Source organism: Sapajus apella, unplaced genomic scaffold (genome assembly GCF_009761245.1).
Source record: "Sapajus apella isolate SASKATOON/1434 unplaced genomic scaffold, GSC_monkey_1.0 scaffold123, whole genome shotgun sequence".
Classification (NCBI taxonomy): Eukaryota; Metazoa; Chordata; class Mammalia; order Primates; family Cebidae; genus Sapajus; species Sapajus apella.
The window spans coordinates 631,492-648,394 of record NW_022437063.1 but is presented as its reverse complement, the minus strand read 5'-3'; the positions used below and the strand labels follow the sequence as shown (position 1 = coordinate 648,394).

At 54.6% G+C, this 16,903-nt stretch overlaps 1 protein-coding gene across 2 annotated transcripts in view; it reads left to right on the top strand.

Annotated features, from left to right (window-relative positions):
* SCUBE1 (signal peptide, CUB domain and EGF like domain containing 1) overlaps positions 1 to 16,903 on the top strand; it is a 135,080-nt gene that overhangs the window by 67,486 nt on the left and 50,691 nt on the right. For both annotated transcript variants that reach the window (XM_032261392.1, XM_032261391.1), the window contains exons 5-6: positions 10,322 to 10,447; positions 14,634 to 14,750. In XM_032261392.1, coding sequence (XP_032117283.1) covers positions 10,322 to 10,447; positions 14,634 to 14,750 — 243 coding nt within the window. The remainder of the gene's footprint in view (positions 1 to 10,321; positions 10,448 to 14,633; positions 14,751 to 16,903) is intronic.

Genomic DNA, 16,903 nt, shown 5'->3' with positions numbered 1-16,903 from the left:
TTTAAAGATTCTCCTGCTAGTGCATCCACAGTGCTCTTGCCAGCTTCTCCTTCCGGGTCCCAGGGCTGCTGTGGGAACAGTTTCGGGGTGCTGCCACCTTAGCCACCTTAGCCCCCTATGCCTGGGCTCCTTCTATCTCATCACCTGCTGGGAAGGAAAGACAGACCTGTTTCCTATTCCTGACAGGTCATGGTCTGGACACTTGCCTGAGCTCTCTGGCAGTAGGAGCTGTACAGCCAAGGGTGACACTAGATGGCCTGTCCCTCCGCTGTAGCTTCCTTTAGGTTCCCTGTGGAGGGCAGGGTAGGGTTGACAGAGAAAATACAGAGTGCCCATTTAAACTGGGATTTCAGATAGACAAGTAATTTTTTTATGACCCATGCAACTTTGGAACATACTTACACTCAGAAAGTATTAGTTGTTCATCTGAAATTCAGATTGAATGGGGAATCCTGTATTTTTATTTGCTAAACTTGGCAACCCGAGGGAGGGAAGAAGGACACCTCCAGCCTCCCAGGCCTTGCAGGAGTAGAAGCTCAGGAGGTGAGTGAGTCTCCTGACCCAGGTCTGTGGGGGCAGACGAACTTGATTGTGGTGACACCTAGTGACCAGCCTGGGAAATTTCAGGAATCAAGGGAGAGGAATACGGAGGAAACGAGGCAGGGTGGGGGCTCCAGGTGAGGAGCCAGGGTGCAGGGGCGGGGGAGCGGGCCAGCCTTACAGAGCACCCCTGCAGCTTGAGGGTTTCTATCCTTGTACACTCTTACAAAAGACGGTTTTAAACTGGGCTTGGTGGCTCACACCTGTAATCCCAGCACTTCGGGATGCCGAGGTGGAAGGATCACTTGAGCCCAGGAATTTGAGACTGGGCAATATGGTGAAACCTCATCTCGACAAAAAATAGAAAAATTAGTCGGGTGTGGTAGCACACATCTGTAGTCACAGCTATTCCAGAGGCAGAGGCCGGGGAATTGCTTGAGCCCTGGAGTTCAAGGCTGCCGTGAGCTGTGACTGCACCACTGCACTCCAGCTGGGGCGGCAGAGTGAGATCCTGTCTCAAAAAAGCAAAAAATAAGAGGGTTTGATTAGGCTACAAGTTCTAAAACCGCACGCCTTAGAAAGGGCTGGGATGGGGGCGCCAACCAGAGCTGTTGAAATCAACCTGCCCCGCCTCCGTGGTGCCTGGCCCATGGAGCTTTTCATGGCTCTGTAAAGGTTTTGTGGTCCTCTCAGAGACAGAGCCGCCTCCCATTTCACAGAGGCAGCTTTCTAGGGGTTCCCAGTGCCAGCACTGGTCAAGGCCCTGGGGCGGGGAGGGGGTGCTGAAGGGTGGCTGGTGTCCATCCTGCTTTCTGAGAAGCACTCCAGGCCAATCAGTCCCAGCTCTGTCTGTCCTGTGTACACAGGGCATGCCTGCCAATGAGCCACATGACAGTGACTTGGTCTCAAACTGAGAATGCGCCTGTGGGGTTGGACACCCTTCATCCTCAGTCTCAGCCTAGGGTCTGCACACAGGTGGTGCTTAGCAAAGGTTTGTCAACTGAGGGAGTGAAGAAATGCGTGAGCTGAACAGTCAATGGAGGGTCCCCAAATTAGGGCAGCAGTCCTTGTGAGCCACCTGTTGATGCACCAGAAAGAGCGTGAGATTGAAAGTGGGAGGCTGCATGCAGCGACAGCTGCGTGGCCCGGGGCAGGTCACTGCCGTGTGACCCAGGACGGTCACTGTCTCGTGGGCTTCAGCCTCCTCAGTGGGAATGGAGAGGCTTTACCTAGATGCTCTCCAGCGTCCCTTCTAGTTCTCGCTTTCCAGAAAACCAGTGCATTCTGGTTTTTGCTTGCAAAAACCTTCTCTGATTTTAATTGACCATTTTATATTATTCTGCTTTTTCTTTATGTTATGCTTCATTATAATTTTTTTCTTTTTTAGTGCTTGCCCCTGAGTTTGTTGTGTTTAGAGTTCATTAAGCTTCTTTACTTTTGGTAAAAACCAAAGCAGGACGATTTCTCTCGGAGCTGTGCCCATGTCCATGCCAGTGAGCTCAGCCACCCGCCCTGCAGTGTTTATTGGGCACCTGTTCGGGCTTAACTGTGGCCTGGCCACTAGGAGAACAGAGCAGCAGGCAGCACAGACAGGGAGCTGGCTGGTTAGTAGAAAGACCAGCGCCTGCCTGGAATCTTGGGGCTGGAAACCAAGGAGGCACTCCCTAAATATTTGTGGAATGAATGGGCACATAAGCACATGGGCAGATGAACATGGAAGACGTTGGGAGCCAAATAATACAAGGTGTGGGCTCTTGTGGCTGGACCAGCTGGGTGGTGAGTGCTGAGCCAAGGCATGTACCCACGCAGGACAACTAGTCTTCTGGGCCCTGGCAGGGGCCTTTGAACCCTGAAGGAAGGCCCAGAGTTGGTGTCGGAGTAGAAGGGACAGTGCTGCGAGTGTGTGGAGTGTGTGGGAAGGGGACCGGGCAGGGCAGGTCAGCCTCCTTGCTGGTCACACACCCAGCTGGGACCTAGGACCCCAAGAGGCTCTAGGGGATAAACTCTTTCCCCTGCATCCAATATGGCGCATTGGCCAAAGCAGAGGGGGCAGTGAGACGGAGGACAAGAGGAGCCGAGTTCACCTCTCTGAAGAGCTTCTGTTACATGGGTGGCACGCCTTGTAGGGCGACGTTGTAAAGGCTTCTCTGTTTCTGCCAGGCCCTGGCTTTGCAGGGTATGCTCCCGGCCCTCGGGGGGTGGCTCTCCGTGGCTCTGAGGGGACTGGCAGGGCAGCATCAGAATCGGCGCCCTGGAGAAGCTCTCGTTAGAGATGGCCTTGGCCAGACTGTATTGCGGCCCCAGCTCTGGCGGCTGGGCTCAGCCCAGTCACCCTACCTCCGTCATGAGTGTCTGCACTCAGGGCTCTATCTGTTCGGTGGATGTTATACAAGTTGAGCAGCCTTTATCCGAAGTGCTTGGGACCAGAAGTGTTTCCAGTGTTGGATTTTTTCCATTTGGGAACTCTGCAGATACATAATCAAGTATCTTGTGGATGGACCCAAGTCTAAACATGGGACGTGTTTGTTTTATATATTCCTTGTACACATAGCCTGAAGGCAATTTCATACAACATTTCAATAATTTTGTGCATAAAACAAAGTTTGTGTGAAGTAGTTATATGTAGAATTCTCCACTTGTGGCGTGATGTCAGTGTGCTAAAAAAGCTTTGGGTTTCAGAGCATTTCAGATTTCAGATTTTCGGATGACCGATGCTCAGCCTGTACCATAGCACACCTCCCGGGCTTGTCAGGGAATCCGGGAGGTGAGGAGTCTTCAGTGCATGGCAGGCCTGGCACACAGGCAGTTCCAATGAACGCGGGAGGTCATCTTTCCCACCAGCCCCAGCTCTACAGCTGCTCTGTGCCATTCCCCCTCCATCCCCTGCCCTGGCATCACCTTTCTGATGTTTCCTTCAGCCACCCTTGGAGGTCGGTGGGAGCTCGTGTTTGTTTTTCCCTGCGGTGGCTCAGACAGCTTGCAGAATCCGGGTTGGGGCAGGCAGCCATCTCCTCCCCCCACCGCTCCCAAGGCTCCAGCCTCCTTCTTGGCTCCATAATTTTCTATTGATGAAGTGAAGGGAGGAAAATCTCTTCCTCCCAAGTTGAGGGGGGAAGGGCGGAGCAAGGTAATTGTTCTTTTCTCCCTGCTCTGCCGTTCCCAGCTTGCCGTCCCTTCCCATGTATTTAAGGGACATGGATGTAGAAAATGATGTTATTGATGAAGTCGCCATAGCAACGACCCTCAGGAGGCACACATTCCAGCTTTGTTATGTAGCCGCAGCAGCAAGAAAGGCTCACGCCTAAGTACAAACACTGGGCCGCCCTGCCCCGCTTGAGATGCATCCGTGAACTTTGCATTGCAGAGGACGCCATGTGCGAGCTGGCTGGGAGCCAGGCAGCCTGTGCCATCGTTCCTCTCTGTGAACACTCCAGTGGAGCACCCAAGAATGATCGAAGGCCTTGGGGGGAGATAGGCCCCAGTGGGGAAGGGCTGCGAGGCCTGTCAGAGTCCAGAGGCGATGGGGACCTGGGGGAGGGCCCATCGGGAGGAAGCATGGGCACTTGGAGAGGAAGACACGGCCCAGGGCATGTCTTCCCCCCACACTGTCCCCACCTCCATCTGCTTGCCTGGAAGGTGGACACGGGGATGCCCGATCCTCAGGCTTGTTTTGAGGGTCTGAGTGAATGAAAGTATAGTCAGGGCCCAAATTCAGACATCCTGTCTTCCAGACAAACTCAGAAGCAGCTCTTGAATGTGTCCAATCCAGCCCCTCCCAGTCCCCACAACCACCGCCCCTCTACCAGGCTTTGTCCCTTTCAGAGTGATAGCAACAGCCTCTCCACTTTCCCAGCCTGCAGTCCTGACCCTCCAGGGCATCTTCCACGCAGCCTCCAGGGACCTTCCTGACACACTAGTGTGTTGCTTCCCTGCTGACAGCACTCCTGTGGCTTCCTTCTGGCCAGGAAAAAGTCCCACAACAGCCTGTCTGCACGGTTAGCCAGCGCCTTTCTCACCCAGAGACCAGAGCTGCACATGTAGCACAGGCTGGGAGGCAGGCGCTACTATCCAGCTCTACACAGGTGTAAACTGAGGTTCAGGGTGAAAGGCTTGCCCAGGGTCACACAGCATGTGGCCGCCTGAATGTGGAGTTGGCATCGTGGCACCAGAGCATCTGTCTGCTCCTTGCTCCCTGGCCCATCTTGGGTACCAAGGAGACACTTGGTCTGAGTTTGCAGAATATAATTGGATTTGGATGGTTAGATCAGATTAGATTCGACCTGGTGGGCCGCCTGGCCTGACGGGCATCAGGCCTCCAAAGACCAGAATTTCTGGGAATGACTCTGAAATTCTATATCACTTCCCATCAAGAAGTGAGACCAGCAGGGCCCTCTGCTGAACTTGCCTCTACATGGTTCTCTCCATAGCTAGGTCAAGGGAGCTGTCCTGTGGCTCCCAAGAGCAGACGTGACACAAATCAGGGGGCCACAGGAGGATTGACTTTGAGCCAGGGCCACTCTGGTCCTGAGGCTTACAGAAGCCTGCTCTGGGCCTAGACCCGGGGAGGGCCTCTGGGCTTGGCCCCTGCTCTGGCAGAGCTCACAGGCTGGCATCAGTGGACATGGCCTGCAGCTGCTGCTGGCTGCGTGGGCCTGGCTGGCTCAGGGGAGCTGGAGGAGAGCCGCAGGTCCCTTCCAAGGTCATGGCAGAGGGGGTAGAATCACAGACCCACACAGTCCTTTCTCATTGAAGCCCACGACCATTCTCCTACAGCAGGACTTGGAACCAAGCACCTCACACGCCCCAGGGTTCACCTTTCCCCTTCACATCTTGACTTGACCCTTATGGCCCTTTGTGGCCAACACCCAGAAATACCACCTGCAAGAGCGGATGAGTTGGTATTCCTTCGCGTTAGCTCACTGCCCTCAGACGGCCCCTCTGGGGGAGGGCAGGGAGGGCATACCACCTGCTCTGCCCCTGAGGTTTGGAGGCACAGAGGATACCACAGGTGCTCCAATGGGTGGGGCCGGTGCCCTCTCCCTGCCCCAGCCTGCCACCCTGGTCCCTGTGTCACTGTTGCTTTGTCTGTCAGGGAAGCTAGAATGGGCCAACCTTAGACCCTGCCATTCCTGGGGTCTCTTCCTGTCCAGGACGCTGTTAGATGACGGGGAGGGGACTGTCCCACAGTGCTGTGTTTCATAGCACACACAACTAGGAATGCCACAAGAGCATTTCCAAAATGGTAGCCTTGCCTCCTGAAATAACAGACAGCAGGCTTGATCTGTTCCGAACTAGGGGGCTTCGTTTCTCTCTTCTCCTTCCTCGCTCCCTCCTCTCTCCCTTTGCATTCTTCCCTCTCTTTCCCCACTCATTCTCTTCCTTCTTTCAGCCACTGTTTGCAGATCCCTCGGCCTGTGCCAGGCCCGGTGCTGGGTCCTCATGATACTGAAAAGAATAAAGCTCAGGTCTCCCCATCCGGTTACCACGGCTGGCAGGAAAGAGTGTGGCGGAAGCAACGATTCTGATTTACTACAAGGCAGAATGAAGCAAGGGGGAGTCAGACTGCTGTCTTGGCAGCCGTGCTTCACCGAGACCCTCTCTGTGCCTCCCTTGATATCGTTTGAGCTTCGCAGCAACCATGGGCAAAGATTATTGCATACCCACCTAACAGCTGAGAAAACGGACATCCCGTGCTGCAGGGGGGCTGACACTCTGTCCTCACGCTCAGGCCCCGTCAGCAACAGCCATAGAAGGTCAAAAGAGGAGCCAGGTTATGTGCTTCATGGAGGGGCTACTCTGAGAGCTTCACAGAGGAAGCAGCATCTGAATTGCCCTTGGATTTCGCTGGGCTTGTAAGTCTGGAAACAGTGGCCAGTAACAGGCACTGGGTGGTCGCTCACTCTGTGCCAGGTTCCTGATTCTGCTCCTCCAGGAAATGTTTGCTCCTATCAGCCATCTGGGTCCCACAGGTATAGCCCAGTGACCCCAAGGCAGGAGAGCCTAGGCTGGGGGCCCAGTGGCCCAGGTTCCAGCTCTGCCGTATGTTCGGAGACATTCACTGCCCATCTCACAGAATTTCTGTCCCTGTAAGATACATAAACAAGATGGGCCGCAGGGAGGGGTCCAACCCTGACCTTCTGTGGTTCCGCCAGCCGCAGAGGCTGCTTATGGCCTCCAGAAGCCAGTGTTGTCCCTGAGGGGAGGTGAACTCGATGCAGCTGACAGAGGAGCTGATTAGAGCATAGGAAGCCCCCAGGCCACGCAGTAGCAGCCATCCTTGGAGTGGTAGCTAGGGTCATTTTGAAAGTGATGGTGATGTTCCCATGACCACCTTTCTCAGGCAGGAGGCACCCCAGCAGCACTCAGACTGAACAGACTCCAGCCTGACCGCAGCCTCACCACGCAGCTGGTAAGCCTGGCTCCTGCGGGCCTGCCTGCTGGGAGAGCTGAAAGGGCCCATCTCCGGCAACCCTTCCTGTTCTGGAAAATTGAGTTTTTAACAAAAATAGATGAGTTGTGCTAACATGTAATAAGGGTTTTTTCTTTCTTTTTTTTTTTTTTTAAGACAGAGTCTCACTCTGCCACCCAGGCTGGAGTGCAATGGCTCGATCTTAGCTCACTGCAGCCTCCGCCTCCTGGGTTCAAGCAATTCTCCTGCCTCAGCCTCCCAAGTAGCTGGGATTACAGGCATGTGCCACTACACCTGGCTAATTTTTGTATTTTTAGTAGAGACAGGGTTTCACCACGCTGGCCAGGCTAGTCTCGAGCTCCTGACCTCAAGTGATCTTCCCGCCTTGCCCTCCCAAAGTTCTGGGATTACAGGAGTGAGCCGTCACTCCCAGCCCACATGTAATGTTTTTTATCTTGTTTTTAAATAAGTGCTTCTGAATTCCTTAAAAAAAAAAAAAAAAAAAAAAAAAAGGTAAATGTAAATTTCTGTCTGTAATACCTAGCCTGGCCAATCTTGATAGCTGTAATACATAAGCATGTCCACCGTGGCTATTTGGGCTCCTTTATAATTTGTGACTGCCTAGAGGTCCTGAAGTCAGTTCCACTAATAATCACTGGCCCGTCCCTTGCTCTTCGTCGCAGAGCCAGTGGGGGCTCCGATGCTGGGGATACCAGGTGAGGGGCAGCGTGCAGCAAGCCTGCCGTGGGGTGTTGAGTGAGGGCAGCTAATCAGGACCTTAGCTCCCCCTCGGGGTCTTTAGGTGGGAGACGGAGGGCTCTACCTCTTCCCCAAGTTGTTGAGAGGTAAAGTGGAGGCCTTTGAGACCAGCTGACTACAGACAGGGCCTGGGGCTCACCCTTCAGCTCTGCCGTTCTGGTGCTCAGCGTCTTATGGACTGTGGATTACTGCAGTCCACAGTCATGTGATATTACATCCCCAAAGTATCCTTTGCCAAGAAAACAACAACAGCCCAGTGGTAAAGTCCAGAGTCTCAAAAAGAAAGATCGCTTGATGGCAAGTTCACAATGAGGGAGAAGACGGAATGGCCCCTAAAGCTTCATATTCCATTACCCAGGGTTCAGGCATCCATCAGCTCCCCAGTGACAAATTTATGGTTGGTGATGATTAGCAGGCTCCTTGTAAATTGTGATTCTTTGGCTGGGAATGGAAATTCAATCTCCCTTTCTTTATCCTATATAATAAGCCTGAGCCAAGCAAGGGCCCTTGGGCTCTTCCCAGCTTAGGAAGAAAGCACAGATCAGCTTACAGCATTGTCTCCGGTGCCAGCCATAGGACAGCCTGGGAAGTTAACGTGGGTGGCGGCATCTGGGGGAGGCAGGGAGTGTAAGGCAGGAGTCAGGAGGTTTTGTGGAATTGGAGGAGTTTGAGGCAGGCCTAGGATTTCCTTTATGGAAGACAGGAGAGCCTGTCTGGCCAGGAGGAAGGAGCAGCAAGGGGAGATGGGGCACCCTTGGGGGCTGCTCTGCGGGCGTCGTGGGATGGCAGACAGTGGGGGATGTGTGGCTGGGAGAAGCTGGAACAGCAGGGAGCTGTGGAAGCCAAATGAGCAGGGAGTGAGTGGGGCGACCCTGGGCTCCTGGGCTAAGTCACCGTTGACAATAGCCATCAGTAATGCTCAAGGAGATGGCTTGGTGACCACCAGCCACTGGCCAAACCCTTGCCAGGGCAGGAGGCTCCCAGATGGCCCGATGAGGACAGAATATGTCTCCACAGGCTGAGAAGTTTCCTCTACTGAGAGCCGCCTCTCAGGAGGGGCCGCCTGGTCCAGCCAGGCTGCAGGGAGGGGCCACGCGGTCTCCAGACCTGCAGGAGAAGCACCAGCCTCGGAAGCCGGCGCCCCACAGGCAGACCTAGTCTCCCGTTGCCTGCCATTTCCTGTCTGTAGCTGTATTTAATTTGCACACCTCCTCCATGAGACAGAGTGTTCGTGCCCATTCTAAGATGAGGCTCAGAAAAGTGAAGTGGCTGTTTCCGAGGCCACAGCCAGTAAGGAGGCCAGATTCGCAGCTCTATCCGCCTGCCCTTACAGCCAGCTTTCTAAGACAGTGACGCACTGTGGCTTGGCTCATGAGAGCCAACTGTGCACACTGATCCCCAGCTCTACCCTCGGCCACGTCTCCCTGGTACCTTGAAATTAGCCATGGCTGGCGTATTTATCCCACAGAAATTGGTAAATACTGCATACCAGCCTCCACCCCCCCACGGGTTGTTAAGCATTGGCCGCACACCACTGTCTGTGCGATTCGGGCGCCGATGCTCTTTTGGAGTCGAGCCAGCGGAAAGGGCCTCCCGGTGTGAACTTGCAGCTTCTGTGAGGGGGTTTCCGTGTTCACTCGTTGTTTGGTTAGACTCTGCATCATTCCAACCATTCGACTGATTAGTGAGAAAATCGAGGTGAGGAAATGGGGGTCACAGAATCAGGTGAAAGCAGGCGTTACGGTGCTGGGCAAAATGCAGGCTCCATCATTTCCATGTGTGTGTCAGATTTTTAACGTTAGATGTTCTTATCTTTATTACAACTAGTAGGGTGTGTGTGTGTTTTTAAATATATTCCGAGTTGCTACATACCCATATTTAAAGTAGATGGGGTCAGGATTGAGCCAGGCCTCCCTGGAACGAGAGGCTGGCGTGTCCTGGGGGTACGAGGTTGCCCATTCGCGTTTGCCGTCTGCAGCCTTCACTGCCGGCTTCACTCCTGCCTGAGCTCCTTGTGGGTGGAGGTGGAAGGCAGGTCACAAAGCCAGTGGCTTGGCAGACAGAGGCTCTTCCCTTTCATCTGCCTTGGCCTCTTGATGGACTCGTGACCTACAACCTCTCACTTGACCCCTGACCTCATAAATTCTGGAAACGCCTCACAAATCACCAGGAAGATAAACATCAACTGAGGTCAACAGAAGGGGGTATGAGCCACTCCAGGCAGACTGAGAGGGGACATCCAGTCTCCTGGGCGGGTGGGAGAAACCCTAGAACCATGGGTGGCTCAGGAGAGGGGGCCAAACCACCCTGACACAGAAGCAGTCCTCCAGACCACGCCCCGCAATCTGACCTAGAGAAGAGGCTTGCGTCTGTGGCCACGAGGTGCCATTTGCAGTGCTGCCTGAATCTAGACCCAGGCAGCTTGCCCTTGGTTCTTCTTTAAAGGACATCCATGTGGCTGCCTGCTCCACACACGCATATGTGTGTGTATGATACGTGCAGTGCCAGCCCATTTGCTTGTTACATCTCATTGGCTATCTCCTTTCAGCTGAAATTTTCTCTCTCCTTCTCTGCCCTGTCCCCAACCTGTCTCTTGTCTGTCTCTCTTCCCAGAGGGTATGAACTGCATGAATAAAGACCATGGCTGTGCCCACATCTGCCGGGAGACGCCCAAAGGTGGGGTGGCTTGCGACTGCAGGCCCGGCTTTGACCTTGCCCAAAACCAGAAGGACTGCACACGTAGGTAGATGGAGACAAATGGGTCAGACGTCCCATGCGCCTCCTGCCATTGCTTTCTGGAGGGTCTGTCCAGCCTGCTGGACATTGGCCAGGGAGGGCCCCAAGCCCCATGGGGTGGAGAGAAGGGCAGGGCCTGCTGAAGGGGCCTGATGGGGGCATGAGGGACAAGGGTTGTGAGCCTCAGGCTCAGGGCTTTCCTCAGCAAGCATGACACCACCAGTGTAGCCGCAGGAGCTGGGCTGGGTCTGCGTCAGCCCCTGAGCCTAAGTTCTCCAGCGGGAATGGTGGGGCCATGGCACCAAGGTCTAAAAGACTAGGTTTCTCAATGGGCCTGGGAAGCCCCTGGTAATGAGCAGTAGAAAGAAGGAAAAGAGGATGGTTCTGAAGGGTCCGGTTCTGGGCTGTGCTGACCATATTTCCCGAACCAAAGAGCAGAACTCTGCATGCCTATAGTGCCAGCCGGTTGGGAGGCAGAAGCCAGAGGATCACTCCAGCCCAACTTTGAGTCCAGCTTGGACTACATAGCAAGACCCCATCTCTAAAATAAAATTTAAAGATCAGAACTCACAGTGTGACCTCTGCAAGGCCGGCTGCCAGTGGTGATACCCTGGGAGAGGAGATTGGGGCTGAAGGAGGCCTCTGCCCAAAGACGCCATTTCAGGATCTGCCTGGTGGTCTGCCTGCGGGCGCATGCATAGTTCAGCCTCTTCACGGGGTCCCCAGTAGGAGTAGGAGCCCGGAAACCAGGTAGAACAGCGGCTGAACTCAGAAGCTTGGGAGCCAGCGCATCCTGCCACGGCTACACGGGGAGACGGCGGGTTGGGCCTCTCCTTGTTGGAAATGAGGGCACCATGGATACCCAAAGTGATGTCACATGTGCCCTGTTTTTACAAAGAGCCAAACGAGACTGCTGGAAGCGCTTTCCACCTCTGGCTGGAGACAAGTGCTTCATCTCAGGCCCACTTTCTAACAGAAAGATGTTATGGCAAAGTCCAGTTCCAACCCCCAGCAGAGCGGGGGGTCCCCACCCCGGCTGTGGAAGTGAGAGACTGGGCTGCCTGCCGTCATAACGAAAATGGCCTTCCACCATCATTCTGTGGAGCGGACAGCTGTCCTTGCTGGTCCATCGCCCGCAGTCCCTTATCCTCTCCGTTGTCATCAGCTCCCCTCCGGCTGCCTGGCCACACCTTTCCTGACTCATGCCCTCCTAGAACAGACCACCATTCTCTGTGTTTGTGGCTCTTTCCTGTAGGGTAGCCAAGGTAATCCTGTATACTGTCACCCAGGGCAGGACGAAACAGCGGCAGTCTCCACTGGAAGTGCTAGCCTCCAGCCCCAGGGCTCCAGCCAGGGCCCCTCTCCACACCAAATGGATTCCTTTATCTGCCGAGAAGCCTTCTGGCCCCCAGCCGCCTCAGAACAGAAGATGCTGACTCCAGCTTTCCCAGTCTCCGCTGTCGTGTGATCTGAGTTTCCTACAAGAAAGGCCAAGGTCAAGAACGTATGGAGTCGGCAGGCTTGTGGATAGCCCTGGCCAGAAGGACACTGCCTTCCCTCAGTCAGAAGACAGGCCGAGCACCTGCTCAAACCGGGCTCCCAGCCCAGTGCCACGGAGAGGCTACAGGTGGCCTGGCTGGGGCCACCTTGCTCCCTGATCCCATAGTACATCTGAGACAAGCACTACCAGGAGGAGTTTGCTCAGAGAGCATCTTCTGGGTGCCGGCCTGTTGTGAAAGGTCAGGGACTAGGCAGGGCCCTGTGAGCAGCTGGAACGCCCCCCACAACCCTCAGCTACCCCTGCCAGGGAAGGGCTCCGCCCTTGCCTGGAATATGTGCTGGTTTAAGAAACAGCAGTCCCACCCTCTCCGTGGGTGGCTGAACATCACCGAGGTATGGAGAGCCTGATGTGATCTCTGGGGCCTGAGGCCTCCCGTGAAGGACCCGCACAGGCAGCTGCCCAGCCAGCCCAGCCTTGGCTGCTTCTGTGAGGTTAACAAGCCAAGGCTGCTGTGAAGTAAGCTCTGAGACTTTCACTCTAGTCCTTGAAGTCACTTGAGTTCCAGGAAATTCCAGATCGCAAGCTGGGTTGGGGGCTGAGGCCTGGCTTACCCAGCCAGCCTCTAGCTCAAAAGGACTGCAATGTTCTGAACCAAGCTGTCATCCGTCCAGAGCCCAGGACCTACTCCGGGGCCAGGCCAGAGGAGGTTTTCTCCGCCCTCTGTCCGTCTCACAGAGCTTGAGCTCAGACGTTTCTGCGTAAAAGCCGTACGTTCTCCAGTACTCGAAGGCTCGACCCTTGCGGGTCTGTGAGACGCACAAATGCCTGTGTGTAGGGAACCAGGACCCCTGAGCCTGGACCTCCCTCAAGTTGCCTCAGACAGGCATCTATTCTCATTAGAGTCACTTTTAGGGCACAGCCTGTCTCCAGGAGCCTGGAGCTCAAGAAGGACTGCCCTCTCCTCAGCTACACCCCTGCCCACTCTGAAGCAGGAATCTCCTGGGTCCTAGAAAGGCACACGACGTCCAGCCCAAAGTGGGGCTCCACCTGGGTCTCTTCCCATCGCCTGAGATCTGTGCAGACCTGCAGCCTCCCGGAACCCCTGGCTTCCCTGGGTTCCCTCCTGGCCATTGAGATGAGCTACGGAGAGATGAAAGCCAAGCTCCATCCAGGGTGCCACCTCCACCCTGGAGAAGAGTCACTCCTGAGGAGAAGGGGCTGGAAGGCTTTGTGCTTGAAACCCAGCTGTGTTTCTGGAAGCATTCCTGAAATTTCACCCTAGAAGTCTGCTCCCTCCTCTGTATGATCCGCAGCTCCCTGTGGAAGAGGGAGCAGCCCCTTCGAGCCCCTGGCTGCAGAGCGCAGTGTCTGAGGCACTGACACCTGTCCCCACCAAGCCATCTTCTGGACATCCTCCTCACTTGCTGTGAAGGTAGCATGTGTCCGAGGCTGAGGCGCCACCGTCACAGGACAGGGAACGCTCTGCATCGTTCTCTGTGAAAGGAGGAGCGTGGGGAAGCGCAGGTGCAGAGTCAGTTCTGAAACGTCTGAGATCCTCCTCTGGGAGACACCACCAAGTCACTTCCCTTTGGCACCAGCTGTGCTCATGGGTCAACCTGACAGAACACAATTCATTCAAATTCTCAGAATTTGGGATTTTTGGCCCCTCTAACCATGGTTGGTCGGAGGTTTATTTTTGCATATTTGGTCTTTAGGATTTTACCAAATAAAGAAAGAGTGGAGCTTAGATCGATGGTTGAAGTACCTAGGAACACACCCCATGCTGAGGCCCTGGTGCTCATTTGCTTTCGGGTGATGGCCTTGCAGCTGTCTCGCAGCATCACAAGGCGGGGGGGCCCCACACCCCCTGGGGAGCACTGGCATCACTGCTCCCCTCTAGCGATCTCTCTCACCCTGGAAGTGGACCGTGTGTTTAAATAAACTTGAATTGGTAATTTTTCCAACTTCAGACTCCTTTTTGTTCTGACCCCTTTTCAGCCTGGAACCCAGCTTGTTGATGATGTGAACCATCTTGGCCACAGGCACTGAAAGCAATGTAACATTGTTATTATTTAGGCAATTTTCAAAACTGTACCCCAGATGACATTAATTGGCATGAGTCTGTCTGTTCCAACATTGTTGAGCTCCAGGAGGATTAGGGCTTTCAGGGGAGAGGGTTTGAGGTGGCCCCTGGGGATCTGAGAGGGCGGACATCCAAGGAGACATCCACACGCCCCAAAACAGGCAGAGGACAGAAAGCCCTGCAAGAACTAAGGACATGAGGGTCACCTGGAACCACAGGCCTCCATCTCCCTCCCCCTTGACAAGTATGTCCTGGTATTGACAGACATTTGCCCCATCGAGATAGGCAGCTGTAAAGTGTCCTGCAGCCTGGGAAGGATGAAGCTGTCTTCATCTACCACAGCCTGAGCACATCAGCTCTGTGCCCAGACCATTCTCTGTCCCACCCCAGTTCAGCTCCAGGGAGTGAGGGATTCCATAGAAGATTCTGGAGGGGCCGAAGTGCAGGGAGATGCGTATCTGTTGCCCCGCAAGCCTCATGACCCTACCCACTGATGGCCTTAGGCCTCAGTTTCCCCATACCCTGAAGGAAACAGCCAACACCAACAACTAATCATTTTTGTTGTTCTGTTTATACACATGTGTGTACACTTTGGGCCTAACTAGTAACCTGTAACTATGGAAACGGAGGCTGCCAGCACAGCTGTGAGGACACAGACACGGGCCCCATGTGTGGCTGCCACCAGAAGTACGCCCTCCACTCAGACGGTCGCACGTGCATCGGTAAGTAGGCACCTCCGCCGCACACCACCCTTGCACCCCCCACCCACCCTGCGTGCACCAGCGGTGCCAGCACCCTGCCACGTCCGGGATCCCCGGAAAGGAAGCTTCAGGGAAACAAGGAAAGGCAAGCCCATGGCAATGGTGGGGATGGCCGATTCCCCTGGGGAAGTTTTCTGGGGAGGCTTCTCTGGGGCCTGCAGCCCCCCAGGACCAGGCTCCTCTGCTTCATGTTCCCTGGCGATGCCTAATGCAGGCTCCCTAGCAGCGGGGGTCCTGCATGTCTTCGTCCTGGAAGTGAGGGGTGGCCCTGGGCAGGGGGTTTCGGGGAGAAGGAAGGTGTACACACCTCTAAGAGCTTCTGCTCCAGAAGCACAGGGGTTTCCTCCCCTAATACGGAAAACAGCCAGATTCAGGTAACTGCACACAGCCACGGTAGTCATGGGAGCCGCCCACGGCTGGAAAACCAAGAGGTTTCCTCAGAACTTCACTTTGAGTGGTCATTGTCTAAACTCCAGGGGAGACGGGCAGTGTGGGCCCGCATGGGTATGGTGTTTTAACTGCTGTCTCTCAAGCTGCCAGGCCCCTGCTGGCCTTCCTCCCCCACCCGAAGTCCGCTCTTCTCAGCGCTGCCCGGCCATCCCCTCACCTGTCACATGGAGTCTTGATCTGAGTCTCTGCCACCTTCTTCCTCCTGGTCCCTCTTTCCAAGGGGAAGATTGAGTATTTGTGATTATTTCATGCCATAATCACTAGTAGGTTTTTTTTTCTCCCACTTAAAAATAACGGCACAGTTTTTAACTGAGAAAGAGTAGCATTTCAGAGCTGGCGCCCAGAGTTCCACCCTTCCTGTGTTGGCACGCTTTAGAAACCCAACACAAGTTCGCTCTTTTTTTTTTTTAAGCCCTATTTCTTGCTGTCAGTCTGGAAGATGCTTCTCGAGGGAGTCTCAGGGGACAGGGAAAGGTTGGTCAGCAAACAGAAGCCCGTGAGGCCAGGGCATGCCCCTGCCCTGTCTCCCAGGACACTGCCCCCACGAGTCTCAGGGAGCGGGGCCCGGGCGGGCGCCAGGCTGTCACCTCTGTAGTCCGGGGCTGTCATCATGGGTTCTGCTGCCTGCGGTGGCTCTCCCTCTGTGTGGTCTCTTCTTTCAGACAACCATTTTTTATTTCATTTTTATCTCATTGCTCCTGCTTTTCTGGTGATGGTCCCTGATTGCCTGTCTTGTCTGATAACTGACGTTCATTAATTATTTTCAGAGCCAAAAGCCAAACCAAACCAACCAACCAATTAAAACCAAAATTAAAAGCCAAACCCGCTCTCAGACCAGTGTCTCTATTGCAGCCTGATCCCATCTAGAACCTCCTCTCCTCCGGCCTCTCTCCCTCCACTGTCCGGCCTGGGGCTCTCCCGGGCTCCCCCAGGCTCCCTCCTGTCTCGTCTGCTAGAGGTCTCCCGCACGGTTTGCCGTCTCCGCTGGAGCAGGTGCAAACGGCTGCCGGGCCAGATACACCCAGCCTTCGTCTAACGCATCTTGTCTTGTCCACCTGAATCATCCTTTCTTGCTTTTTTTATTTTTCAATGTCTACTGCATGTGAAGGCCCCTGCTTGGATCTCCTTTCTAAAGTAACTTCCCCAGCCCTGCCTCGGTAGAAATCAACTTCCTTACCCAGCCCCTGCTGCTGCTGCTGCTGCTGCTGCTGCTTCCACTCCTGTTCGGGAAGAGATGCCTTTCACCTGACTTTGCCCACTGTTCATCCATGTCCCTGCTTGGGAACCAATGTCTCCACACGTTTCCCTCTGAGCAAAGAAAGTCAGCCCAGCTAACCTCACCTGCTCCTCCACTGGAAGCCTCGTGGCACAGCCAAGATGCTCCCCGGCCCGCCCCGGGCCACTGCTCCCCGCACACTCCTAAAATCAGTGTTCCCTCTTTGTACCCCCTTGTTGAGCACTTGAATGTTTAGCCCTAGTCCTCTATAGACAAGCAGGCAACCAGCGCTGCCCAAATCGATCCCGTGGTTTTTCTGTGTCTTTTCTATTGGATTCATTGTGTGTATGTGTGTCTATTTTGTTCTTAATTTTGCATGACTGTTGACACAGCTTCATGTCCCTGTGACAGAGCCTCTGCTGTCTCAGGGGCATCCATCACCGGACCT